A 20,377-nucleotide genomic window follows, 5' to 3' on the forward strand; every position below is an offset into this window, starting at 1 on the left:
GCCCAGGGCACCGTGCTGGGCAAAGGCAAAGGCAGGAGAAGAGAATGATGTAGAATCAGATGGAAGAGCTGAGGAGTGAGCCAGTGGGCAGCCCTTGAGCTGCCTGGCCCGGCTGAGCCGATAGCCACCCTCACACCTGACCGGACACCTGCCCACTGGATGCCCCCAAGGTGCCACCTCCCAATGTCCTAGACTTGGAGTTTTCTGGACTGAAGCCACAAGGAATGCCAGCCGGCGGGTCCTCTCTGGAGCGGCCAGCCCTGGGGGTGCTTCTGCTGGGGGCCCAGACCCGCCGTGGCCGACAGTCCCAGCGGGCCGACCAGCCCCCTGCAGGCTCCCATCCTAAGGGGCATCACCCCGCAGGGGCACATGGAGCGTCCGGTTAGTGCCACTGGCCGCTCGGCCTCAGCGCACATTCCCCGAGCACCTGCTGTGTGTCCGGTGAAAGCAGAGAGGAATCTCCCCGGCCCTGCCCTCGACGAGTCCACACCACGGTCTGCGCCGCACTTCTATCCCACTCCAATTCCATCGCCTGGGCCCTGCCTGCGGGGCAGGGAAGTTAAATATTCCTCTCCCTATTTTACAGACTGAGATTCAAAGGGAGGCCACACACGGGGACCTGAGTGACAGAGCTGGGATTTGACCCCACCGGGGACTGACTCCAAAGCTCAACCTCAGCCTTGACCCCACTCCACCCCTCGAGCGGACCCAGCAACGGAAGAGATGCTCAGATAATGAGGCCTTAAAAAAAATTAAAAAAAAAGGATAATGAGGCCTTTGGGGGTCGAAGTAAACCTGGGTTCAAATCCCAGCTCCAGCCTTTCGTGGGCTGCGTGCCTTTGGACAAGTCCCTTGACCTCTCTACGTCTCACTTTCTTCAACTGCCATTTGGGGATCATTTGAGATGTCTGTACCGCACAGGTTTGTTGTGACACTTCATCGGGATAAGGCAGTGAGCACTTGCTACGGTGTCACCCCTGTCCCTGCGGTCGCCAGGGCTTGGGGAGCGAGCAGGTGCTGGTGCGAGGGCTGGTGGATAAGAGGAGCCCCGTACCTCCCTTCACTAACATGTGGGTTGGGAACATCCGCATCCTGAAGTCCTTTTGGCTCCCAGACTGTGACAGGAGCCCGTGACGGGCAGGACTGGGCCGTGTCCCCGCCGAGTGCCGAGCCCAGCACGGAGCTGCACACAGGGCAGGTGTGCAGAGGCATCTGCTAAGTGACCACCATGGGGCAAAGGCCGCAGAAGGTCCCCCAGCTTCCCCACCCCGGTGCGGCTTTCTCCCTGGGCCTCCCCGGGGTGCTGGCTGCGGCTGACAGAGGTCAGGGGAGGGCAAACGGCTGGCACCTTGCAGACTCCCCATCACGGGCACACATTCTCGCCTCAACCTGGAAGGGCGCAGGGCAGGGCTGTGCTCTCTCCCTCTTTCTTCCCTTCCTTCCCAGAGATTACAATCGTGGGTAACCTGTGCCCTGTCATTGCTCACGGAGGGGCACGCCCAGGGCCTGGAAGGAAGGAGGGCGCACCCGGGGCAGGCCTTCCTGGGACCCCCTGCCTTCCTGGGAGTGGGGGCTGGGCCGGGGGGTGCCAGTCTCAGCGCCAGGCCTCCCCAGCAGAGGCACGCAGGGGCTGGGGACGAGAACCTCTCCGTGCGCACGAGCAAGAGAGACAGACGGAGAGAGCGCGAGCCCAGAGCTGTGGATGGGAAGTCACCCATGAGTCACTCCTTCCCTCTCCCCGTGGGGTCACCATGCATGCCCGTGCGTATGCATTTCGTGCCTTATGAAATTCCTCGTCTGTAAAATGGGGGCCAAAGCCACAGGTATGAACAACAAGCAATGTTATCCCCACCTCTCGTGGGCGGAGCAGCCACAGCGAGGCTAAGCCACGGGCCCGAGGTCACACAGCCTGCAAGTCTAAGCCTGAGCCCCACCCAGAGGTCGTGACTACCAGCCACCCTGTTCTCAGCAGCGGGTGCTGCGTTGACTCCCAGATGGTCCCAGCGCCACAGAGTTCCCCCTCGGTGCCCGGGGAGGATGGAACCCGCCTGCCTTCCCAGTCCTCGCCCGGGCCCAGCAGACGCACCAGCTGTACCCGCCACGGGGTCCAACCAGCCCTGCCTTAGCCCACCCGTCCCAGCGTGGTGCCCGGGACCCCGGCGGGGGCGGGCGGGCTCACAGCCGTGGCTGGAGCACCTTCAGGGCCCCACGTGGCCGTGGACTCCAGTGCGGGTGACTGGCCTCCCCGGGCCATTTGGAGGCCCGAACACAGTGCCCGACCTCCGGAGAGGGCAGGCCCCCGTCAAGAGCTCCCAGATGGTCCCAGCTCCCTCGTGCTGTCTGCAGGGCGCCCGTCCAGGCCCACAGCTGAGGCCCACCTCCTGGGCTCCCCCCATAGCTGGGGAGGAATTTGCCAGCTCTTTCTTTCTTTCTTTCTCTATTTTAAAAGATTCACATATTTACTTATTTATTTATTTTAAAGGGAAGGAGAGAGAGAGAGGGCAGAGGGAGAGGGAGAGAGAATGCCAAGTAGATGGCACGCCCGACATGAGGCTCGGCCCCACAATGTTGAGATCTCGACCTGAGCCGAGACCAAGAGTCGGATGCCCAACCAACTGAGGCACCCAGGGGCCACTTGCCAGTTCCTTCTAGCCCCACATTCCGCCCACAACATCTGCAAGCCTCAGGACCCCTTGGCAGAGCTAAACAGCTGCTCAGCAGCCACCAAGAAGGGAGTGGAAGCCTCTCTGGAGGGCGCGAAGCTGAGGACATGTCAGACGGAGAGCGTTTTGGGGTCGAGAGGAATCCACGTCACATGTGAGCCACCCTCCCATTCCTGGCATCTCGAGCGCTCTCTCAGGGTCCCCGGCTGGTCGGCCCCCCAGCGAGGAAGGGCAGGGACTGGGCGGAGAAGGGGCAGCTGGGGGCTGGCAGTGAGGGCGGCAGGAAGGAAAACCGAAGGCGCAGAATGAGGCTGGGTTCAAAGACCAGAGATGATGGGAGTGGCAGGGAGGGGAGGGCCCGTGGTCTCAAATGGCAGGTGGCCAGGCGGACCAGGGAGGCAGGGACGCCTGCAGGATGGAGGAGCGGCTGACCTCGGAGGACCACCCGATGCCAACGCTTCCCGTCCCGAGAGCACACACTCCACGGCCCGTGTCCACACTCTACATGGATCGCCACCCGCGCGGCGTAGGGAAGCCCCGAAGTCTCCAAGCACCTCACGTCTAAACTGTGACATTACTTCTAATGAAGGAATGCGGTGTGGCCCAGGAGGGAGCCGGGCCGAGACACGGTCCTCACCCGGCCCTTCAGCCCAGGTCCAGCCCGGCTCTTGAGGCCTGTCCGTCATACGAATTAGCGTCTCCACAACCCTGTCATTATCCCGTGAGCAGCACAATTATGCTTCATTGTACTTCTGTGCACGTTAAAAGCATCAATTTACTCAATGTAAACATTAAGAATATACACACCACAGGTTTTATAACTCTGTTTTGGCATTTTCGGGGTTTTGGAAAGACACAGCAGCCCAGGGAAAAGCAGCAGCCTGGGGCCAGTCTCTGGCTCATCAGCGGCCTGCGGAGGCCTCCTCTCTGGGCACCCGAACTCCGCCAGCCTGATCTGAAGACTCTATTTTGCCCTGATGCTTTGCAGAACTGGGGGAGGCTGGGTTGGGACCCGGGAGGATGTCTGTGTCCCCCACCCAGCCAGCCTTCTCGTCCTGGCCAGGGAGTAAACATTCATTACCGCCTCTGGCCTGGAGCTCTGATTCTGGCCTCTGGGCAGACAAAGGGGGTGAGACTGCACCACGAATCGATTCCCCCCCACACCGCCCACCCCCTCTTCTTTGGCGTGCATCCTCTGGGGGCCACCTCCAAGCACGGGCAGGGACAACCAGAGCAGTCTGACCAGACCGGGAGGGTCAGGATGGAGAGCCAGCGCGCTGGGGTGACAGGTCAGGATGGTGAGTTAGGCCATGGAGTGAGGGGATGGTGTAGAATCTTAGCACACCCAGAGTCGGGCGTTTTCCAAAGGTTCCCGGGGCTGGGGCACACAGTTACCCCAAAGACAAACATTGCTCCACACAGTGCACACAGCACCAGGGGAGTTCATCACTCCCCATGATGTCACCCCGCATGCCCACCCACTGGCCCTCCTGGGGGGCTTGGCCTCCCGGCAGCTCAGGTGACCCACAAACCACCTCTTCGGTGCAGGGGCGGGGTACTCCCCCACTTTTACCAGCAAAAGCTAAGTAGAGACCCCTGCTTGGTCTCAGCTGGAGCCAGACTCGTGGCAATGGGGGTGGAGAGGCCCCACACTGATCATCATGTGCAACCCAGGCCCTGGGTGACCTTTAGGCTCTCTTCAAACCTTCCCAGGCTGATAATTTCATGCCTCTTTCTCTACCCATCCCAGACCAGATGGCTGGGAAGTTCTTCCTTACATCTACTCTTAAACCAAACTGCTGCAGATTAAAGCTTTATTTTCTAGAGACCCTCCGTGGCTACATCCCTAGTCAAGACCAATGCCCAGCGTGAAGGGTCCTCAAGGGCTGTTGGGTGGGGATCTCTCAAAATGCTCACTCAGGGGGCGCCTGGGTGGCTCAGTTGGCTCAGGTCTTGATCTCATGGTCATGGGTTCAAGCCCCGTGTTTAAAATAGAATAGAATAGGGCAGCCCGGGCGGCTCAGCGGTTTAGCACCGCCTTCAGCCCAGGGCCTGATCCTGGAGTCCTGGGATCAAGTCCCACGTCGGGCTCCCTGCATGGAGCCTGCTTCTCCCTCTGCCTCTTTCTCTCTCTCTCTCTCTCTGTGTCTCTCATAAATAAATAAATAAAATCTTTAAAAAATAGCATAGAATAGAATAAAACAAAATAAAGTGCTCACTCAGAAATAGCACTGAAGTAGCGCCCCCTCCCAGGGTCAACCAGAGCACAGCAGCTGTGGCTGACCCAGGCAGCTTCCTCATGCTCCATGGCTGGGCCAGGGCCCGAATCTGAAGATGCTGAGGTGCTTGGTGATCCCAAAGGGATTCCCAGACAGCACAGCCCTCTGTTCCCACCACACCCAGCCCGATCTGTCCTCTGTTCCTCTGACCTTCTGAGACGTGATGGGAGGAAAAGGGACCAGAGAACAGGGAACCCACAGAGCTGTCGGAGCTGTGAGCACCGTCTCTGCCTTCCAGGGGCCCTACACAGCCAGGGTCTCATTTACTCCCCACCCTGCCCCGTGGAGGTCCGTGCTATTGTCAGCTGAGGAAGCCACAGCTCAGAGAAGGGCAGCGGCTTGCCCGGGGCATACAGCCACGAATGGAGCTAGGATGACAAACCAAGTCTGTCCAGCTCAGAATCTGGTGCTTGACCTCCCCAAGAGGGAGGGGACTTAGCTCACCCTCTTGGGACTCAGATAAGGGAGGAGGCCCAGCAAAGGGCCAGTGACTTGGCCCACGCCAGACAGCAAGTCAGCAGTAGAGCCAGGACCAGAACCCGTGTCTCCGGGCTCCCAGTAAAATGCTTCTGGCCTTAGTCAGCCGCACCATGTAGGCCTAAGTTTCTGAAATGACCTTCCCCTGGGGATGAGAGCAGAGGCCTGGATGACCATCCCCTGGGGATGAGAGTAGAGGCCTGGATGACCGTCCCCTGGGGATGAGAGTAGAGGCCTGGATGACCATCCCCTGGGGATGAGAGCAAAGGTCCGGAATCGGACCGTGGGCGCCCACTAGCCACCCCTTCCTTGCCCTTGGTGTGAAAGCAGGGTGGCCAGACAAAGCTGGAGGCCCAGCTAAATATGAATTTCAGCTAAGCAGCAGTTTTTAAAAACATAAGGATGACCCAGACAATATGCTGGAATAATTCTTTGTTGTCTCTCTCAAAAGCGTACTTAACTGGGCACCCTGGTTTCCCATTTGCTAAGCCTGGGAAACGCTACGTTGAAGGGACAGGAGAAAATAAGGTCTAGGCTGGTCCCAGAGAAGCAGCCCCACACCAGGGCTTCCGACAGGACTCAGAGCCGAGGTCCGGCCTCCATGCATCCTGGCTCCCCCTCCTCAGCCCTGTCCCTGGGGCCGCAGGCCACTGTCAGAGGGGTCAGGAGGGCTTCCGGGACACAGGCTCACCTGAGGCCAAGTGGGAAGTCAGGCCCTGCATTCACTAGCCAGACTGGGACAGCACAGCACCTGAGATCCAGGAGTGCAGCGAGAGCCCAGTCTCCCCAGCCCCCACCTCCTCGGAGAGGGGGGCCTCCACCCTGAGCCCCTTATCTGCAGAGGCTCCAGCCCCATCTGATCCAGCAGGGATGGAGTCCATAGACAGTGTCAGAGCTGGAAAGGCTGCCCAAGACCCCCCAAGTCCAGCTCCCTGGGCCCCCATCTGGGCAGAGCCAGGACAGAGAGGACTCAGGCCAAAGGGAGAAGCCGATTCTTCTGGGGCCCTTAAGATGTCACCAGGGCTACCATCGCCACCAGCACCATCGTCATCACGGTGGCAAACATGAGACCGGGTCTTATTCTAGGTTCTTGTCTTTTATTAACTCCTTGAATCATCCCTCTGACACTCCCTCCTGATCCCAATCACCCTGGCGGGCCTCCAAGGATCGAGCTGCCACACACCTCACACCTCTCCACCTCAGACAGATGGGTCGTTGGCAAGAGGCAGAGGGAGAAATTCAGGGTGGCCCAGTCCCGCTCCCTGTCTCGAGCACCAGTTCGTTCTGGTGTTGCACCCAAGTCCCATGCTGACGTCAGAACGCAGAGCCCAGGGCTCAGAGCTAGAACCTTTATCCAGGGGCCTCGAGGCCAAAGACCTGACCCCGGTGCCCAGGAGATGGAACCCCAAGATGGGCCTGAAACCTTAGCCCCAGTTCTCCATCCCACTCCACCTGCCCTGCCGTCAGAACCATCTCCTACCAGCACGTTCGATTTGTCCACCGGGCGACCACCCCGTGGCCTTGGGGTCCTCCCCGGTGGCCCAGCCCTCTGCAGCCAGGTGGGTACCTCTCAGCTCTCACCTGTGAACGTCCACAGACGTCTCGACCCCCACCACACACACGGCGTAGGTGGGCTTCTTCAGGGACAGCCGCACAGACCTCTGCGGGGCCATCCCGTGCCCCTGGCCGCCGGCCTCTGCACTTCCTATGGCCCCGGCTCCTCTCCTGGGCACCAAGTCGCGCCAGGAAGGAGCTTGCCTTCTGACGGGTCGGAGCTTTCCTCCTCCCTTTTAATTTCACCCTGTGACCTGATTAGCTGCCTGAGCCGGAGTCCCCACCTCCTGGCTCCCCGCCCAGCCCTCTCACTCAGGCCTGTCAATCCAGGAGGCCAGGGGAGGAGGCACCTCGGGTCTCCCAGAGGGATGGGAAATGGGGGCTTCGGCAGGGGTCCCCAGGGAGCAGGGCCCAGCTGCCAGCCGAAGCTCCCCGTCGGCCCTGTCTCTCCTTCCCCGAGCTTTGCCTCTATCCTCAGACTCCTGGTTGTCTGAACGCGCCAACGTAATGACGTCAGCATTTTCTGAGGGCTGATGAAGCGCCAGGTGCAGATCTGATCTCCAGTGCTGAGAAATCAGGTAGCCCAGAAGCACAGGGCAGTCAGACCTCCGGGGTTCGAATCCTGGCTCTGCCTCTTACAACCTATGACCTTGGGCGGTTACCCTACCCCCGTGGCTTCATTTCCCGGGTGTCCGGTGGCAGCTGTGCCCGTCCCGGTGACTGCTGTGGGGCTGCGGGAACTGGGCGCAGTGCCTGACAGCAAGCATTCACTAAAAGAAACGCTAAGGACTCTTCTCGGGATCCTCACGTTCTGGAGAAGAGACTCACGGCTGCAGGACCCGCTGTCAGTAAGTGGGAGAGCCGTGGCCTGCCCCCAGGTCCGCCTGGCCCGCTATACCACCCCCAGGAGGTGAGGGCCTGCCCTCGTACCCCGACTCCAGAGATGGCAAAGGCCACCCTCAGGCCAGCACCATGGGGGAGGGCCCCTCAGAGCCAGGGGCTGGGGAGGCCTGATTCGTTTCTCAAAATCCCTCCTTTGCAGCCCTGCCTGGTCTCAGGCCTGCTTGACAAGAGTTTGCAGAGCACCTACTCAGGGGTTGGCACTCCTGCAGGCGATGGAGACGCAGCTGAGAACAGAACAGACCGCAGTCCCTGCTCTGAAGGCATTTCTGGTCTGGGAGCCACCGTAAGAGGTGAGACGACAGTGGCTCTGCCCCAGGGGTAACCGTGAACATGGGGAAGAAGGCAGGATTCTCAATGCTCTTGAGGACGGGGCTGGGAAGGGTTGTTGCATGTGGGTGTGGGAGAAAGAGGGGAGTTGGGGATGACGGGAGAGCTTCGGGCCACAGCAGCTGGAATAAGAGGGCTGGCCTGAGGGACGGGGAAGGCTGGGGGTGTGCAGGGTGGGCAGGGGCTCCCAGTTAGACAGGAAGTGTCTACTAGGCCTGCGAGGGAGGCAGTGTTGACAGGTGCCATGCTCCCTTCATACTGGGTGTCAAGGAGGAGGAGAAGGGGGGTTCCCTGGGGAAGCACTGGACACCCCCTTGGCCGCAGGGTCCTCCGGCCCCCAGGCAGCCATTGCACAGGACAGAGTAAGGACACACAACCAGAACTGCCACCGTCCACAGGTCTGGTGGGGGGAGGATGGCAGAGAGAAAGAGGGAGAAAGGAGCACCATCCTTGCCTGGGGAACTGCCAGTCTGACGGGGTAGGAGGGGGACCCAGTCTCTGCTCCGGGAACCCCTCTGCCCCCAGCCCGATGAAGAAGACAGGAAATATAAAAATGGTATAAGCATTCACTTGGTTACTCTTTCACTTTGAAGATCTTCCTGAAACGTCTTTTTATTGCCAGCACATCCGAGGGCAAGTGTTCTCGGTCTGCAAAGTTCTTTACATTCAATGGCACCGACACAAAGGTGACTAGGTTTACCCGGTGGACGCGGAATCTAGCAACACAACACTCCAGGGGCGCACAGCCCTGGTTGCTGTCCCTACAAACCAGAGCCTGGGCCATTTTGTTCATATGTAATGTAGTGTGGAGCATAAAAAGCAGCTCCCGAAGAGCGCATGGGTATATTCCTATTAGGAAAGGATGGATGGATGGATGGATGGATGGATGGACGGGACAAAGGGAGGAAGGGAAGAAGGTCGGTGCATGAAGAGCTATCTGCAAAAATGACGGTGATAATGGTGACAAAGGGGACGAGATGCCAGCAGACACCTGTCTGGTCTCACAGTGTGCCAGGTACCATGCTCAGCCCTTTCCATGCCCTCACCCACCTAATCCCCACCACAGTATCAGGTGGCAGGTACCAGCTAAGCTGGGAATCTCAAGTTCAAATAGACCACAGCGTGGGTGTACAGGATGTGCCTTTTGTGGGTTGTGGGCAGGGCAGGGGCCCGGGCAGGTCATGGTGTCTGTAGGGAAAAGTTCTCTGAGCCAGAGGAAAGAGGGAGGGGGGTAGCAAAGAATGGACACAGATACTGAGAGGAACATCTGTGCAGCCCCATTTTATAAATGGAGAAACTGAGGCACCAAGAAGCTAAGGGACCTTCTCAAGATCTGACCCTGGAAAGTGGTCAAACCAGGATTTGAGCCCAGGCCATCTGACCCTGGATTGGCTCATAATTTTTGACCGGGTCCCTGGGAGATAGAATGAGAGGGTTTTGTGTTTACTTGTTGTTGTTGTTGTTTACCTTCTTCCTTATGCTTGTGTGTACTGTTTGAAAAATTTGGTAAACAAATATTTTTATTACTGGAAAAAAATGAAATCTTTCTGTAAGAAAAATGAAGAAGCATTTGCTGCTCTTGGCTTCCCTGCACCCCCCCCCCCACCCGCTCTTTGCTCGAGGCCTCCCTCCCTCTTTCCTCCAGCTCCGAGAACGTTTCCCTACAGGCACCATGACCTGCCTGGGCCCCTGCCCTGCCCACAACCCGCAAAGGCACATCCTGTACACCCCTGCTGTCGTCTATTTGAACTTGGAATTTCAGGCTTGATTGGTCCAATTTGGGAGGAGCAGGGGTGGGGGAGCTGAGTGACATCATTGCCCCCTTCCCCTCCAGCAAGTGGAAGCTTCAGCTGGGAGGGCCTGCCCGCCTTAGCCTCAAACACGGCCGCACACGGGGAGGGGCCTGTCAGCTGCTGAGTGACCGTGGGACCCTAGCACGACTCCAGGATGTCCCCGGAATGGCCCAGGGCCACCACAGCAGAGAGGATGTCCAGCGCCCGGGCTACCATGTCTGGGAACTCACGTTCCCCATCCTGCAACAATTCTGAGCACCTACCATGCGCCAGACATTATTCTTGGCACTGCTGGTAGAGTCGTGAATAAATCCGAGGCCCTGCCCTCATGGGACGTACAGAGGAGCAAGGGAGGCAGGGACTACATGTAGGACCAAGCCTGGGGCGTCAGAAGTTGATGGGACATGGTGAGGCAGGGTAGAGGGTAGAGGGGCAGAGGGCCCGGGGTGCTGTTCGAGTAGGCTGATCACAGAAGGCCTCGCTGGGGAAATGATGCTGGAGCAGAGATCCCAAGAGCAGACTTCAGGGCCCTCCAGGGCTCTTCTGACCTCAGGAACCTAGGGTTGCATTCACCCGGGAGCCCCCACCTCCCATCTCCCCATCCCCAAGACGGGGTTGAGGAGCTCGAGCAGAGCTTCCAGACTCAGATGCCTTCCGGGGTTGGGCAGACCGCAAATGAGGGAAGCTGCCAGGTGCAACATAAAAGGGAGGGGTGGGACTGTGGCAAAGGGACAAAACCTGCTTTGCCTAATGCATGAAATATGAGTATTTCTTAAAACTAGAACCCTATAGGTCAGGCCTCCCGTGTAAGTCGGACCTGGCTCTTGGGCCATTGCTGAGAGCCCAACATGGACGATTTAAAAACTGGTGGATAAGGAAGGGGTGGGAAGGGATAATCCCAATCTGAGTTATTGGGGAAGTTATTTGATGCCCAGGAGGGGAAGCTACCTGGGCCCGGGTAAGCCTTGCTTGGCAGGATCGGGGCAAGGCCTCCCGGGCAGTCAGAATGGGTTCTGGGCTGTTCCCATGGTTGCTAACACCAGCTGTGGGCTCTTCTATGTGGGGGACCCCTCTTCAGCACCCCCACACCACCTGTGCCTGAGCTTACCTAGGATGGCCATTGGGGTGGGGCCTGTGGCCTTCCAGGATGCACCCATTGCAAACTGGAAGGGCCTCTAGGACCCCTTAATTTTCCAGTCGGGAAACCCAGGGCTCAGAGCAGAGCTATGACTTACACAAGACAGCACACGAGAGGCACAGGAGCCAAGTCTGGGTTCAAGGTTTTCATTGATTGAAGACAACGTGTCCTGAGCACTTTGGTAGGCAGGTGCTGCTCTGGGCGTCACAGAGCTCAGCACCCGTAGAGGCCTCTCGGCTCCTTCACTGACTCACCCCTCTGGGATCGCCCAGGGAGCCCCAATCCCTTCCCGCACCCCAGGCACCCAGGGCAGGATCCCGGACCCCCTGTGGGCCTCGGGGGCTCTGAATCAACTATTGCGAGAAGGCAGGGGACCCACTGATTCCCGCAGGGCCAGAGGGCCTGGGGCCAGTGGCTCTAATCGCAGGAAGTGGCGAGGGCCATGAGTCACCCAACTCAATCTGCACGTCCCCTGAGAGCCTGAAGGCCAGGCCCAGGTCTCTGCTGGGCACCCCGGACCGGACCTTCGGGAATCACTGACTCCCTCCTCGGCTCCGGCACGTCCCAGGCTCCACGTGGCCGTGGCGTTCATGGCATCACACGCGGGGCTGGGCCGGGCGCTACGGGCCCAGGGGGCTTGCGGTCAGGTGCGCTCAGCCCCACCCCACAAGTGGCCGACTCAGCAGCCTCCCAGGCACAGCACCTCCTTCCCTGCCCCCCCACCGGCTCCCCCTCCTCCTGCACCCCTATCTCAGCAAATGGGGCGGCCTCCCTCCCAGGTGCCTCTCCAGTTTCCCCTCCCTCATCCCCAGCATCCAGTCACCCCACCTGACTCATCGGCTCTACCTCCCAAACCCTTCTTGGCCCCATCTCTTGCCCTTCACCGTCACCCCCACCCGAGTTCCAGCCAAGACCTGAGCAGCCTCCAGCTCCCCCAGTCCCGGGCTCACCTCACTCCGCCCCACGGCCAGTAGTGACCCGTCTGAAGCATGCACCTGATCGGCCCTTCCCCCGACAAGCCTGCTCCAGCGGCCTGTGGCCCCCGGATAAAGGAGGGTGGCTGGATGGGAAAAGTCTAGACGCTGGGGCCCTACTGTGCAGTTCCAGTCTAGGCTCAGCCAGTTCTCAGATTTCAGAGCCCTCGGCAAATGATTTAACTTCTCTGAGACTTAGTCTCCTAATCTGTAAAGTCGGGAATAATGGAGAAGTTTAAAATGACGTATGAAAAGTGCCTGGGAGAAAGGTGATCCTCAAGAAATAGAAACTTCGCCTGGCATTTCAGGGCCCCCCCAGACCAGGCCCCTGACAACTGTTTCTTCACTCGGTGCCCGACCCCTGTTTTGATCATATTTCTTTAACCCTTGCTCACTGCCCCTGCTGGGGATTTGCTTCCTGACCCGTGGGGGGGGGGGGGGGCTCCATAAAGCTCAGCCCATCTCCAGCCTTCCTGCCTGCCCTCCCCTACTTCCACCTCCCTGCCTCCAGTGCTCACTCCAGGGAAGACTCGACATTTTTTACTTCTTTTGTGGATTTTTACCCCACACCCTAGTAGAAAGAGTTTGAGACAGCTTACAAAATACACCCTGGATAAAATTATTTTTCAAATGAGAAAATTAGGTCAAAGGGTGGAGAAAGAAAATGAAAGACAGGGGTGGACATCTGTATGGTCGGTAGATCTAGCTGTGAGTTCCCTGGTGGCCCACGAGAAGAGGGAAATAGAATCGATTTCTTGAATCATGGTGCTCACAAGATACAACTAAACCAACTGAAGAAGAGAAGCCCAACTCTTCTGGGCCCTGAAAAACTAAGGGACATCCCCCTCCCATCCCGGAGTGGAGTTTACCAAATGGGGCAAGTGTGGGATTTTGAACTACATGATCCACAGTATCCTTATGGTTGGGTCTGGCTTGATCCACAGTCATATTTTGGGGTTGGGTGCTAATGTAAAATGTGCTTGGTACCCTTCAGACCCTCCTCATTGAATACTCTTCACTTTATTCAAGCCTTTGATTAAATGAGGAGTAGCGGGGAATGTAGGGGTTCCCTCCCTGATGATGGCTCTTCCTCCCAGCTGCTAGAGTAGAGGTCCAGTATCTCCCAGTGTTGGCCAACCTGGCTGCAGTTGAGGCCTGGCACCTTCTACTGGCTCACTCAGAGCTGGGGAATCATTCCTGGAAAGGGGTGAGGGACAGTACCTCTGCTGGGCATCACCTAACGCTTCAGGTCTCGGCAGGCACCCCCAGAAAACGTAGTCCACCTGCCTTATCAAACACGTGGAGACAGAGAGGCCCAGCAAGGGAGAGCAACTTGCCTCAAGATACACAGCCCCATGGAGGCCAAGTGAAGTAGAAGACAAGAAATCAAGCTCAGAGTTAGGAACTTGGATCCTCAGGCCACCTGAGGGTTTCTTGAAAATCTCTTCTTTCCTATAGGGCAGCCCTGTCCAGTAGGGACCCTCCATCTAGATCCGGCCTGTCCAGCTGTCACCACCTCTGCGAGACAGCACCTCCCCAGGCCCCCAGTGGAGAAACCACTGTACAGAAGAGCCCAGCACCCTTCCCCACGTCACTTGCTCACTCGTGCAACAAAGATTTCTCGGGCACCTCTACCATGGCCCAGGGCGTGAGTAGCGGAACAAGACCAGGCCCCAGCCTGCCTTATCGGGGAGCATGGGCGTGTGAAAGTGCTGTTACGAGGAAGCTTTCCAAGAGCCCCAGTAGGCACAGGTGCTGAGGCCCGGGACGCATGCGTGGAGAGAAGGATGGTAATGACGGGAGCCAGAGTTCATTGAGCACTTACAGGGAGCCGGCCGGGTGCTTTGCACTTCTGGGGCACCATCTTGCACTCTGGGAGCAGACCTGGGCAGCACTCTGCTCTTGCCTCTGCTTGGCAGAGGAGGAAACGTAGTCTGAGGTCTCCTGCTAATGGGGATGGAAACAGAGCCGCGGCCCCGTCGTGGGACTCGGAGCTCGTGTGCACCACATTCTGCTGGTGGTGGTGCCTACTGGCTTCAGGGGCCACTGGGCCTCGCCCCTCCTGTGACATCACACACACCCCCACCTTCTGCCCTGGGGACACCAGGCTGTCCCGTGTCTGGCACAGGCCAGATGACAGGACTCAAGAGTCCCAAATGCCTCACACCATTAAGACCATGGATTCCAGCTGCCCAACTCTGTCTTTCTGGCCCCTTCAAACCTGGAAGCTTTCATGACACGGGCCCCAGCCATCTGGCCCCTGCTGGCCTTGGCCTGGCCTGAGCCCTGGGGCTGGGGGCAAGCCCAGGGGCAGACTCCCACCTTGGGGTGCGCTCTGATGGCTGCGCTGCGGTGGGGGGCACATACACTGCTAAGAAGTCAGAGAAAGAGGAGGCTTTCGAGATAAGCTGGAAGTTCAGGGGTTTACACTGAAAACAGACAGAAGAGTAGACACTCAGGACCACCCACCGGAGGGGTCTGAAGCCCACCCACTCACCCTTCCCACCCAGCAGTACCTGCAGCCCTTGATCAGGAGCCTGGGGCTCTGCAGATCCTCTCAGAAAGCCACCAGCTCGATTTGTCACCACTAATAGGCCCAGAGGGGGCCAGCAAGTTGTCCGAAGACACACAGCCCCTTCTGTTTCCCCCTCCAAGGAAGGCAGAAGGAGCATTTGGGGCGTAGGGGGGTCAGCAGTTGGACAGGCTGTACCAACAGCAGACAGAACATGGGTCCAGGTGGCAGGCCAGCTCCGGCCCATCACTCGTCGGCTGGGTGACCACGGGCAGCCACTTGATGCCTCTAGGACAGCTTTGGCCTCATCTGCACAATTATTATGTGCACATTCGACCCCAGTGCTGGGCTCTGCAGCATGTTCCCCGTGACACCCCCCCCCAGGTGGTGGCTGTGCTCAGCCCCACTCTGCAGATGAAGACTCCAAGGCCATGTTTGCAAAGCACGCAGCATGGGCCAGGCCCTTGGCGGGCACTCCATGCACGCTAGTCTCCCTCCAGGCCCCTCGCAGTCTGCTTCCTCCAGGAAGCCGTCCTACATGCCTGCCTCTGGCTCCCAGGGAATGTTCTGTTCTCTAAGCAGCCCCCCTACCCCCACCCAGGCTCTGCCCCTGGGGAACCACTTGTTTTAAAACCACTTGCCTCATCACTCTGGCAAGACTACCTGTTTCAGAGGGACAGGAACAGGGAATGGCCGGGCCTTCAGCCCTGGGAGATCAGGAAGCTTGGCTTGGATGAAAAAATCAAGACTCACAGCGGTAGAGCAGTTCCGGCCACCCACCCACCACGACCCAGCAGCCCCAGTCCCCAGGGAGGCCTTCCAGCCGCCCCCTGACGCAGCCCTTGGGTCCATCACCCTGACCGTAGGGCTGGGCCGGGCAGCCTCGGGGCACGCAGTGTGGTCAGACCCAGGCTCCAGCTTCCTCCCCACGCTGGCCAGTGGAGCCAGAGAGAAGTAGGGGGCAGAGGGGACAGGGGAAGGCACAGGCAGGAAGAAGCAGAGACAGAGAGTCCAACACAGACAATAAAGGGACAAAAGTGAGGAAGAGCATCATAGCAGCAGGGACAGAGAAAGACAATCGAAAGACAGAGGGAGTGACAGAAAATAAGAGAGAATAAGAGACACAGAGACACCGATGGGAGAGCAGGAAAGAGGCCCGGGGCGAGGCAGATGAGAACCCAGGAGCCCCGTGAATCCCAGAGCCCAGAGAGTCCCCTCTCAACCTCCTGCTTCCCCCAGGGGCTCCCTTTCCCCAAGCCCCCCGCCTTCTGCACCTGCCCCTGGTGCTGGGGACACGCCCCCCCCCCCCCCGCCCGCTGACCTGTCCCATGTAGTGTTTATCCCCACTGTGCAGATGAAGAAACTGAGGCTAGGAGCCATCAGATTACTCAGCCAAGCAAACTGGATTCCCCACTGCCAGGGCGCAGGAGGAAGGGCAAGGGACAGAGAGACTGAGGCCCAGAGAGGGGAAGTGACTGGCTCCGGGTCACACAGCAGCCAGCCACGGAGCCAAAGCTTAAAGCCAGGGCCGCTGCCACTTTGCCCGGCTGTGAAAAAAAAACAAAGTAAATCTCATTAAGTGTTTGGCAAACAGGTTCCAGGTCTTACCAGATGGCCTGTAGCCAACAACCTAAAAGCTGTCAACACCCTCTGTCATATCCTTGCTTACCTCTTGCTGTCTTTTCTAGGAAGGGCAGCTCAGGACCCCCCCCCCCAAACTTGTCCTATCTCCTAGAGGCCAGGCCATCACCAGGGCACCTCCACCTCCCACCTCCCTGCCTCCCAACCCGGACTCCCATGCGGAACGGACAAGAGACACCCCTAACTTTCACCGACATCAGCTAAGCGTGTCCTCAGGCTCCCCCACCATGGGAGGGGATAGGGGATGGGTGGGTCCAGCCATAAGGCACAAAACCAGGGCAGATGCCAGCGGAGAGGTCACCAAGTGAGCACATGTCCACCCATGGGACTTGTGGAACCAAGGAAGCTTCTAGAAGCAGTGCTCCCTGCAAAGGATTTAAAGACCCAGCCCAGAAAACAAACACAGGGAAACCTTTCTTTTCACGCCACCTGAGTTTGGAAGACATTCTCCTTGGTAAAACGTTTGTAAAGAAAATCACGTCAGCTTGTCGAGAGGAACCGGCTTCTCAATAACTGCTTCTTCTCCCATTCTGCATGTCCGTCTCCTCCACCAGAGGGGAGCTCTCTTGAGGGCAGGGGCGAGTCCCAGGCCCCGGCACCGGCAGGGCCTGGCCAGTCGTCACGGGGGCTCCTGGGATGGCCAGTGGCTACATGAATTAAATTCCCACAGAGAGGAGACAATACTCATAACCTGCATATCTGACAAAGGACTCACAGCCTGTATGAAACATGCCTATAAATCCACACGCAAAAGAGAAACCACCAGCCCCGTGTGGCAAGTCGAGTGGGCCTCGACGCTCACGTGCCACGACGTTAAGCAGGAGCCTTCAAAGAGAGTCTGTGCTCACCGCTGGCTTCCCCGGGGTCTGGGACCCCGGCCCCCCACCACCACCCCGAGGCATCCACCCGGGCCTTTACTCAGGGTCAATCTGGGAAAGCTTCCTGTAAAGAGGGGCCTGGCTGCAGAGCCAGGGACGGGAAAAGAGGAGGCCGGATGACGCCGGGAGCAGAGGTAAGAGGTACAGCGAGTCTTCCCAGACCGGCCCATGGGCTCTCCCCTGAGTTATCCAGGCTCAGTGCTAACACTGGGGGTGCGGGGAGGGGGGTTCTATTCATCCTGGGAGAGGAGGGGAGGCCCCCTAAGAGCTCAACTGCAAGAAGCAGGCTGGCGGAGTGGAAGGAGCACTGGGCTGGGAGTCAGGAGCCCCAGGATCTGGTGCTAACATGCTGTGTGCAGACTGGCCGGGGCGGGGGGTGGCTTGAGGCAGCGACTCCATGACCTTGGTCTTTCCATCTGTATGAGCAGACGGGGCAGCTGCCCTTAGAGCACTGCTGGCACTGACTGGAGGGCAGGTGAGGCACGCAGCTCTTGCTAGCCCTGCGCCACCGCACGGGGCCCCCAGGTAAGGCACAGTGAGGCCGGCCAGGGTTTGGCCGAGTCTGAGAGCCCAGCAGCTCCAACTGGGCCGGACGGACCCAACCCGCCCTGGTCCACTGCCCTGGGGCAGCCCGGTGCCAGCGTGGCCTGGCAGGTTCCGAGCCCCTGCTTGGCTCTACTTCCTGCTCGCTTTCCCCTGAGTCCACCCACGGCCTCCATTTCCCTGACCTCCAGCCCAGGTCCCCGGGGGCAGCCGCCCACACAGCAGTCGCCCATGACATGGTCATCCTGGGTGCTGGCCCCCAAGGAGAAAAGCAGAGGCCATGGGGGAGCCCCCAGTCGGAAGGGGTAGGCACCGACCATGCTCTGCGGGAGCCCCAGACTGAGTGAAGAGACAAGACAAACTGCCTGTCCCTCGGGAGCTGTGTCTCTGATGGGGGAGGCACAGCCCCTTCCCCTGAGAAGCTTCCAATCTGATGGGGAGGCACAGCCTCTGACCACACGGATCAGCTAGTCTGATGGGGGAAACACGGCTCCTGCCTCGTAGGGTTAGGCAAAGCCCCCCTCTCCCTCTTTATCAAACCTTCTGATCTAAGGGGGGAAGCACAGTTCTGTCCTGGAACAATCTATGGTTTGGGGGAAGAACCTAAAGAAACTCTGTTCCTGTCTGTGGAAGGAGGGTGAGGGTCACTCTTACATCCCACATTCGCTTCCTTCTGGCAAAAAGCTTTCAGGAACTGTCTTCCCTGGGCCTTCTCATCATCTAGAAGCAAGGCCAGCCGAGGACTGGCCTCCCTGTTTGACAGATGAAGAAACTGAGGCCCAGAAGGAAAAGTGACAGGGCCAAGACCACACAGGGAGGCAGGATGAGAGCCCAAGTTTATCTCCAAAGGGAAGGAGGGGAGGAAGGAGGCAGGAAAGAGCGGCACATGACTAAGGGAGCTGGCTTCCTGTACCCTTGGCCGGGGACCAGTGCCCCCGTGATGGCCTGACTCAGGGTCGCCCAGAGCTAGCCTTTCTCAATCCTGTTTGGGAAACAGTTTTTATTGGAGAGAGGCTTGCGGCCCCGCCAGACATTTATGAGCCTGGTTTATTGGTCTGGCCCAGGGAGCCTGGGGCGCAGCTTCTGTATGAACCGATGTCAGGAATCTCCAACGGTCAGAGCCAGAGGGACCCCAGGGCTGAGCTGGCCCGAGCCCCTGCCTTGTACAGAAAGGGACGGTGAGGACCAGAGGCAGAGCAAGGACTAGCCCAAGGTCACACAGCACCTCCGCAGCACAGCTTGGCCCCTGCCCCTTGCCTGGGACTCTCCCGGCACTGGGGCCAAGTAGGGCGGCCCTGCACCCCAATCTGCCCTCGTGGGAACAAGCTGGTATCAGAAAGATCTGTGTTGGGGATATTTGAGCATCGGCCTTGGGGCTGAAGCCCCCTTCCCCACCCCTGATTCTGGGGCCCCAGGGCGAGTGGAGCGGGCCCGGGGAGGGGGGCAGGGGGCATGGAGGCTCGCATGACCCCTCCCTCCAGCCCCTCATGGCCAGCCAGCGGCATCCCCTGAGGAGGGAAGAGAAAACTAGGGGAAGGAGAGGAACACGCTCGTCACAGTGGCCTGGGCACCCTGACGAGAGGAGATGGAGGTTCGAGGATGTTGAGACACTTCACCCCAGGTCACGCGGCACCTGTGTGGGGAGCCGGAACGCCAGCCGGGCTGTCTGCCTCTGGAGCCCACGCTTTATTCCTCCTCTGCACCCGCAGCTTCCAGAAAGGTCCCAGGGGTTGCCCGCCTCCTCTGGGGAGTGCTCAGAGCTTGCGGCCTCCGTCGTCGCAGGATAGAGGGCCCCGCTGGCTGGCTCCCCGCTGGCCTCCCCCCCCCACCGCAGCCTTGACCTGCGGCCTCCAGGGCTCGCTGAGCTCCCGCCCGAGGCAACAGGGTAGCCAGAGCCGCACCTGACCTGGGGGTCCCTTCGACCCCATGGGGACCCCCAGGCCGGCGCAAGGCTGCACGAGGGGCCACACCCAAGTTTGCACAGTCCCGAGGCCGGGATGGGAGTTCGCAGGCTGAGGTCCCAGATGAACCCTGCCGTGTCCTGCTGCGTGACGTTGGGCACGTTGCTGGGCCTTTCTGAGCCTCAGTTTCCAGAAGCTGGTCGCTGGCGTTCTGCGATGCAGGAGTCTACGCACGCCTGGTGAGGTTCAAAGGCTCAGGCAGGACCGTGGCTCGGCCACCGTCAGAGCGGGAGCTGGGCCAGCAGAGGCAGGAGCTCCCGGGCTAGCCACCCCTCCCTAGCTGCAGCCCCCGCGGCTCTTCTGGGGTGCAGGGGGCTGGGGGGCCTCACGTGCAGGAAGGCACGGCAGGTGTCTCTTTCCTGTGTCGCGGCTCAGTGGGGCACTGGAGGCCGGACCGTGCGCATCTCTTCGCACCTCTGCTCTCAGCCACGTCACGCTCGTGGCTTGACCCCGGTCACGGCGGGAAGGGTCACAGCACGGAGACTGGTAACACCACCAGAGGGGGTTCTGTGTGCGCGCCTGTGTATTTTATCGGTTTGGAAAGCCAGTTGAGAAGCATTGACCAGCACACCCCGGGTGTATGGATAAGTTATATTTTTCTAGAAATCTGTCCGTTACATCTGAGTTTTCACACTTATTGGGCTTATATTTTTCATTTCATTTAGGGCAGCCCGGGTGGCTCAAGCGGTTTAGCGCCGCCTTCGGCCCAGGGCCTAATCCTGGAGACCCCGGAT

General features: G+C 59.2%; 1 protein-coding gene across 1 annotated transcript in view; it reads right to left on the reverse strand.

Moving 5' to 3' along the window:
- The window catches only part of PADI1 (peptidyl arginine deiminase 1), a 41,138-nt gene extending 33,970 nt beyond the window's left edge, over positions 1 to 7,168 (reverse strand). The window contains exon 1 of the mRNA XM_072828171.1: positions 7,001 to 7,168. Coding sequence (XP_072684272.1) covers positions 7,001 to 7,092 — 92 coding nt within the window. The 5' untranslated portion in view covers positions 7,093 to 7,168. The remainder of the gene's footprint in view (positions 1 to 7,000) is intronic.
- Positions 7,169 to 20,377: the final 13,209 nt, after the last annotated feature.

This window comes from Canis lupus, chromosome 5, assembly GCF_048164855.1.
Source record: "Canis lupus baileyi chromosome 5, mCanLup2.hap1, whole genome shotgun sequence".
Taxonomy (NCBI): Eukaryota; Metazoa; Chordata; class Mammalia; order Carnivora; family Canidae; genus Canis; species Canis lupus.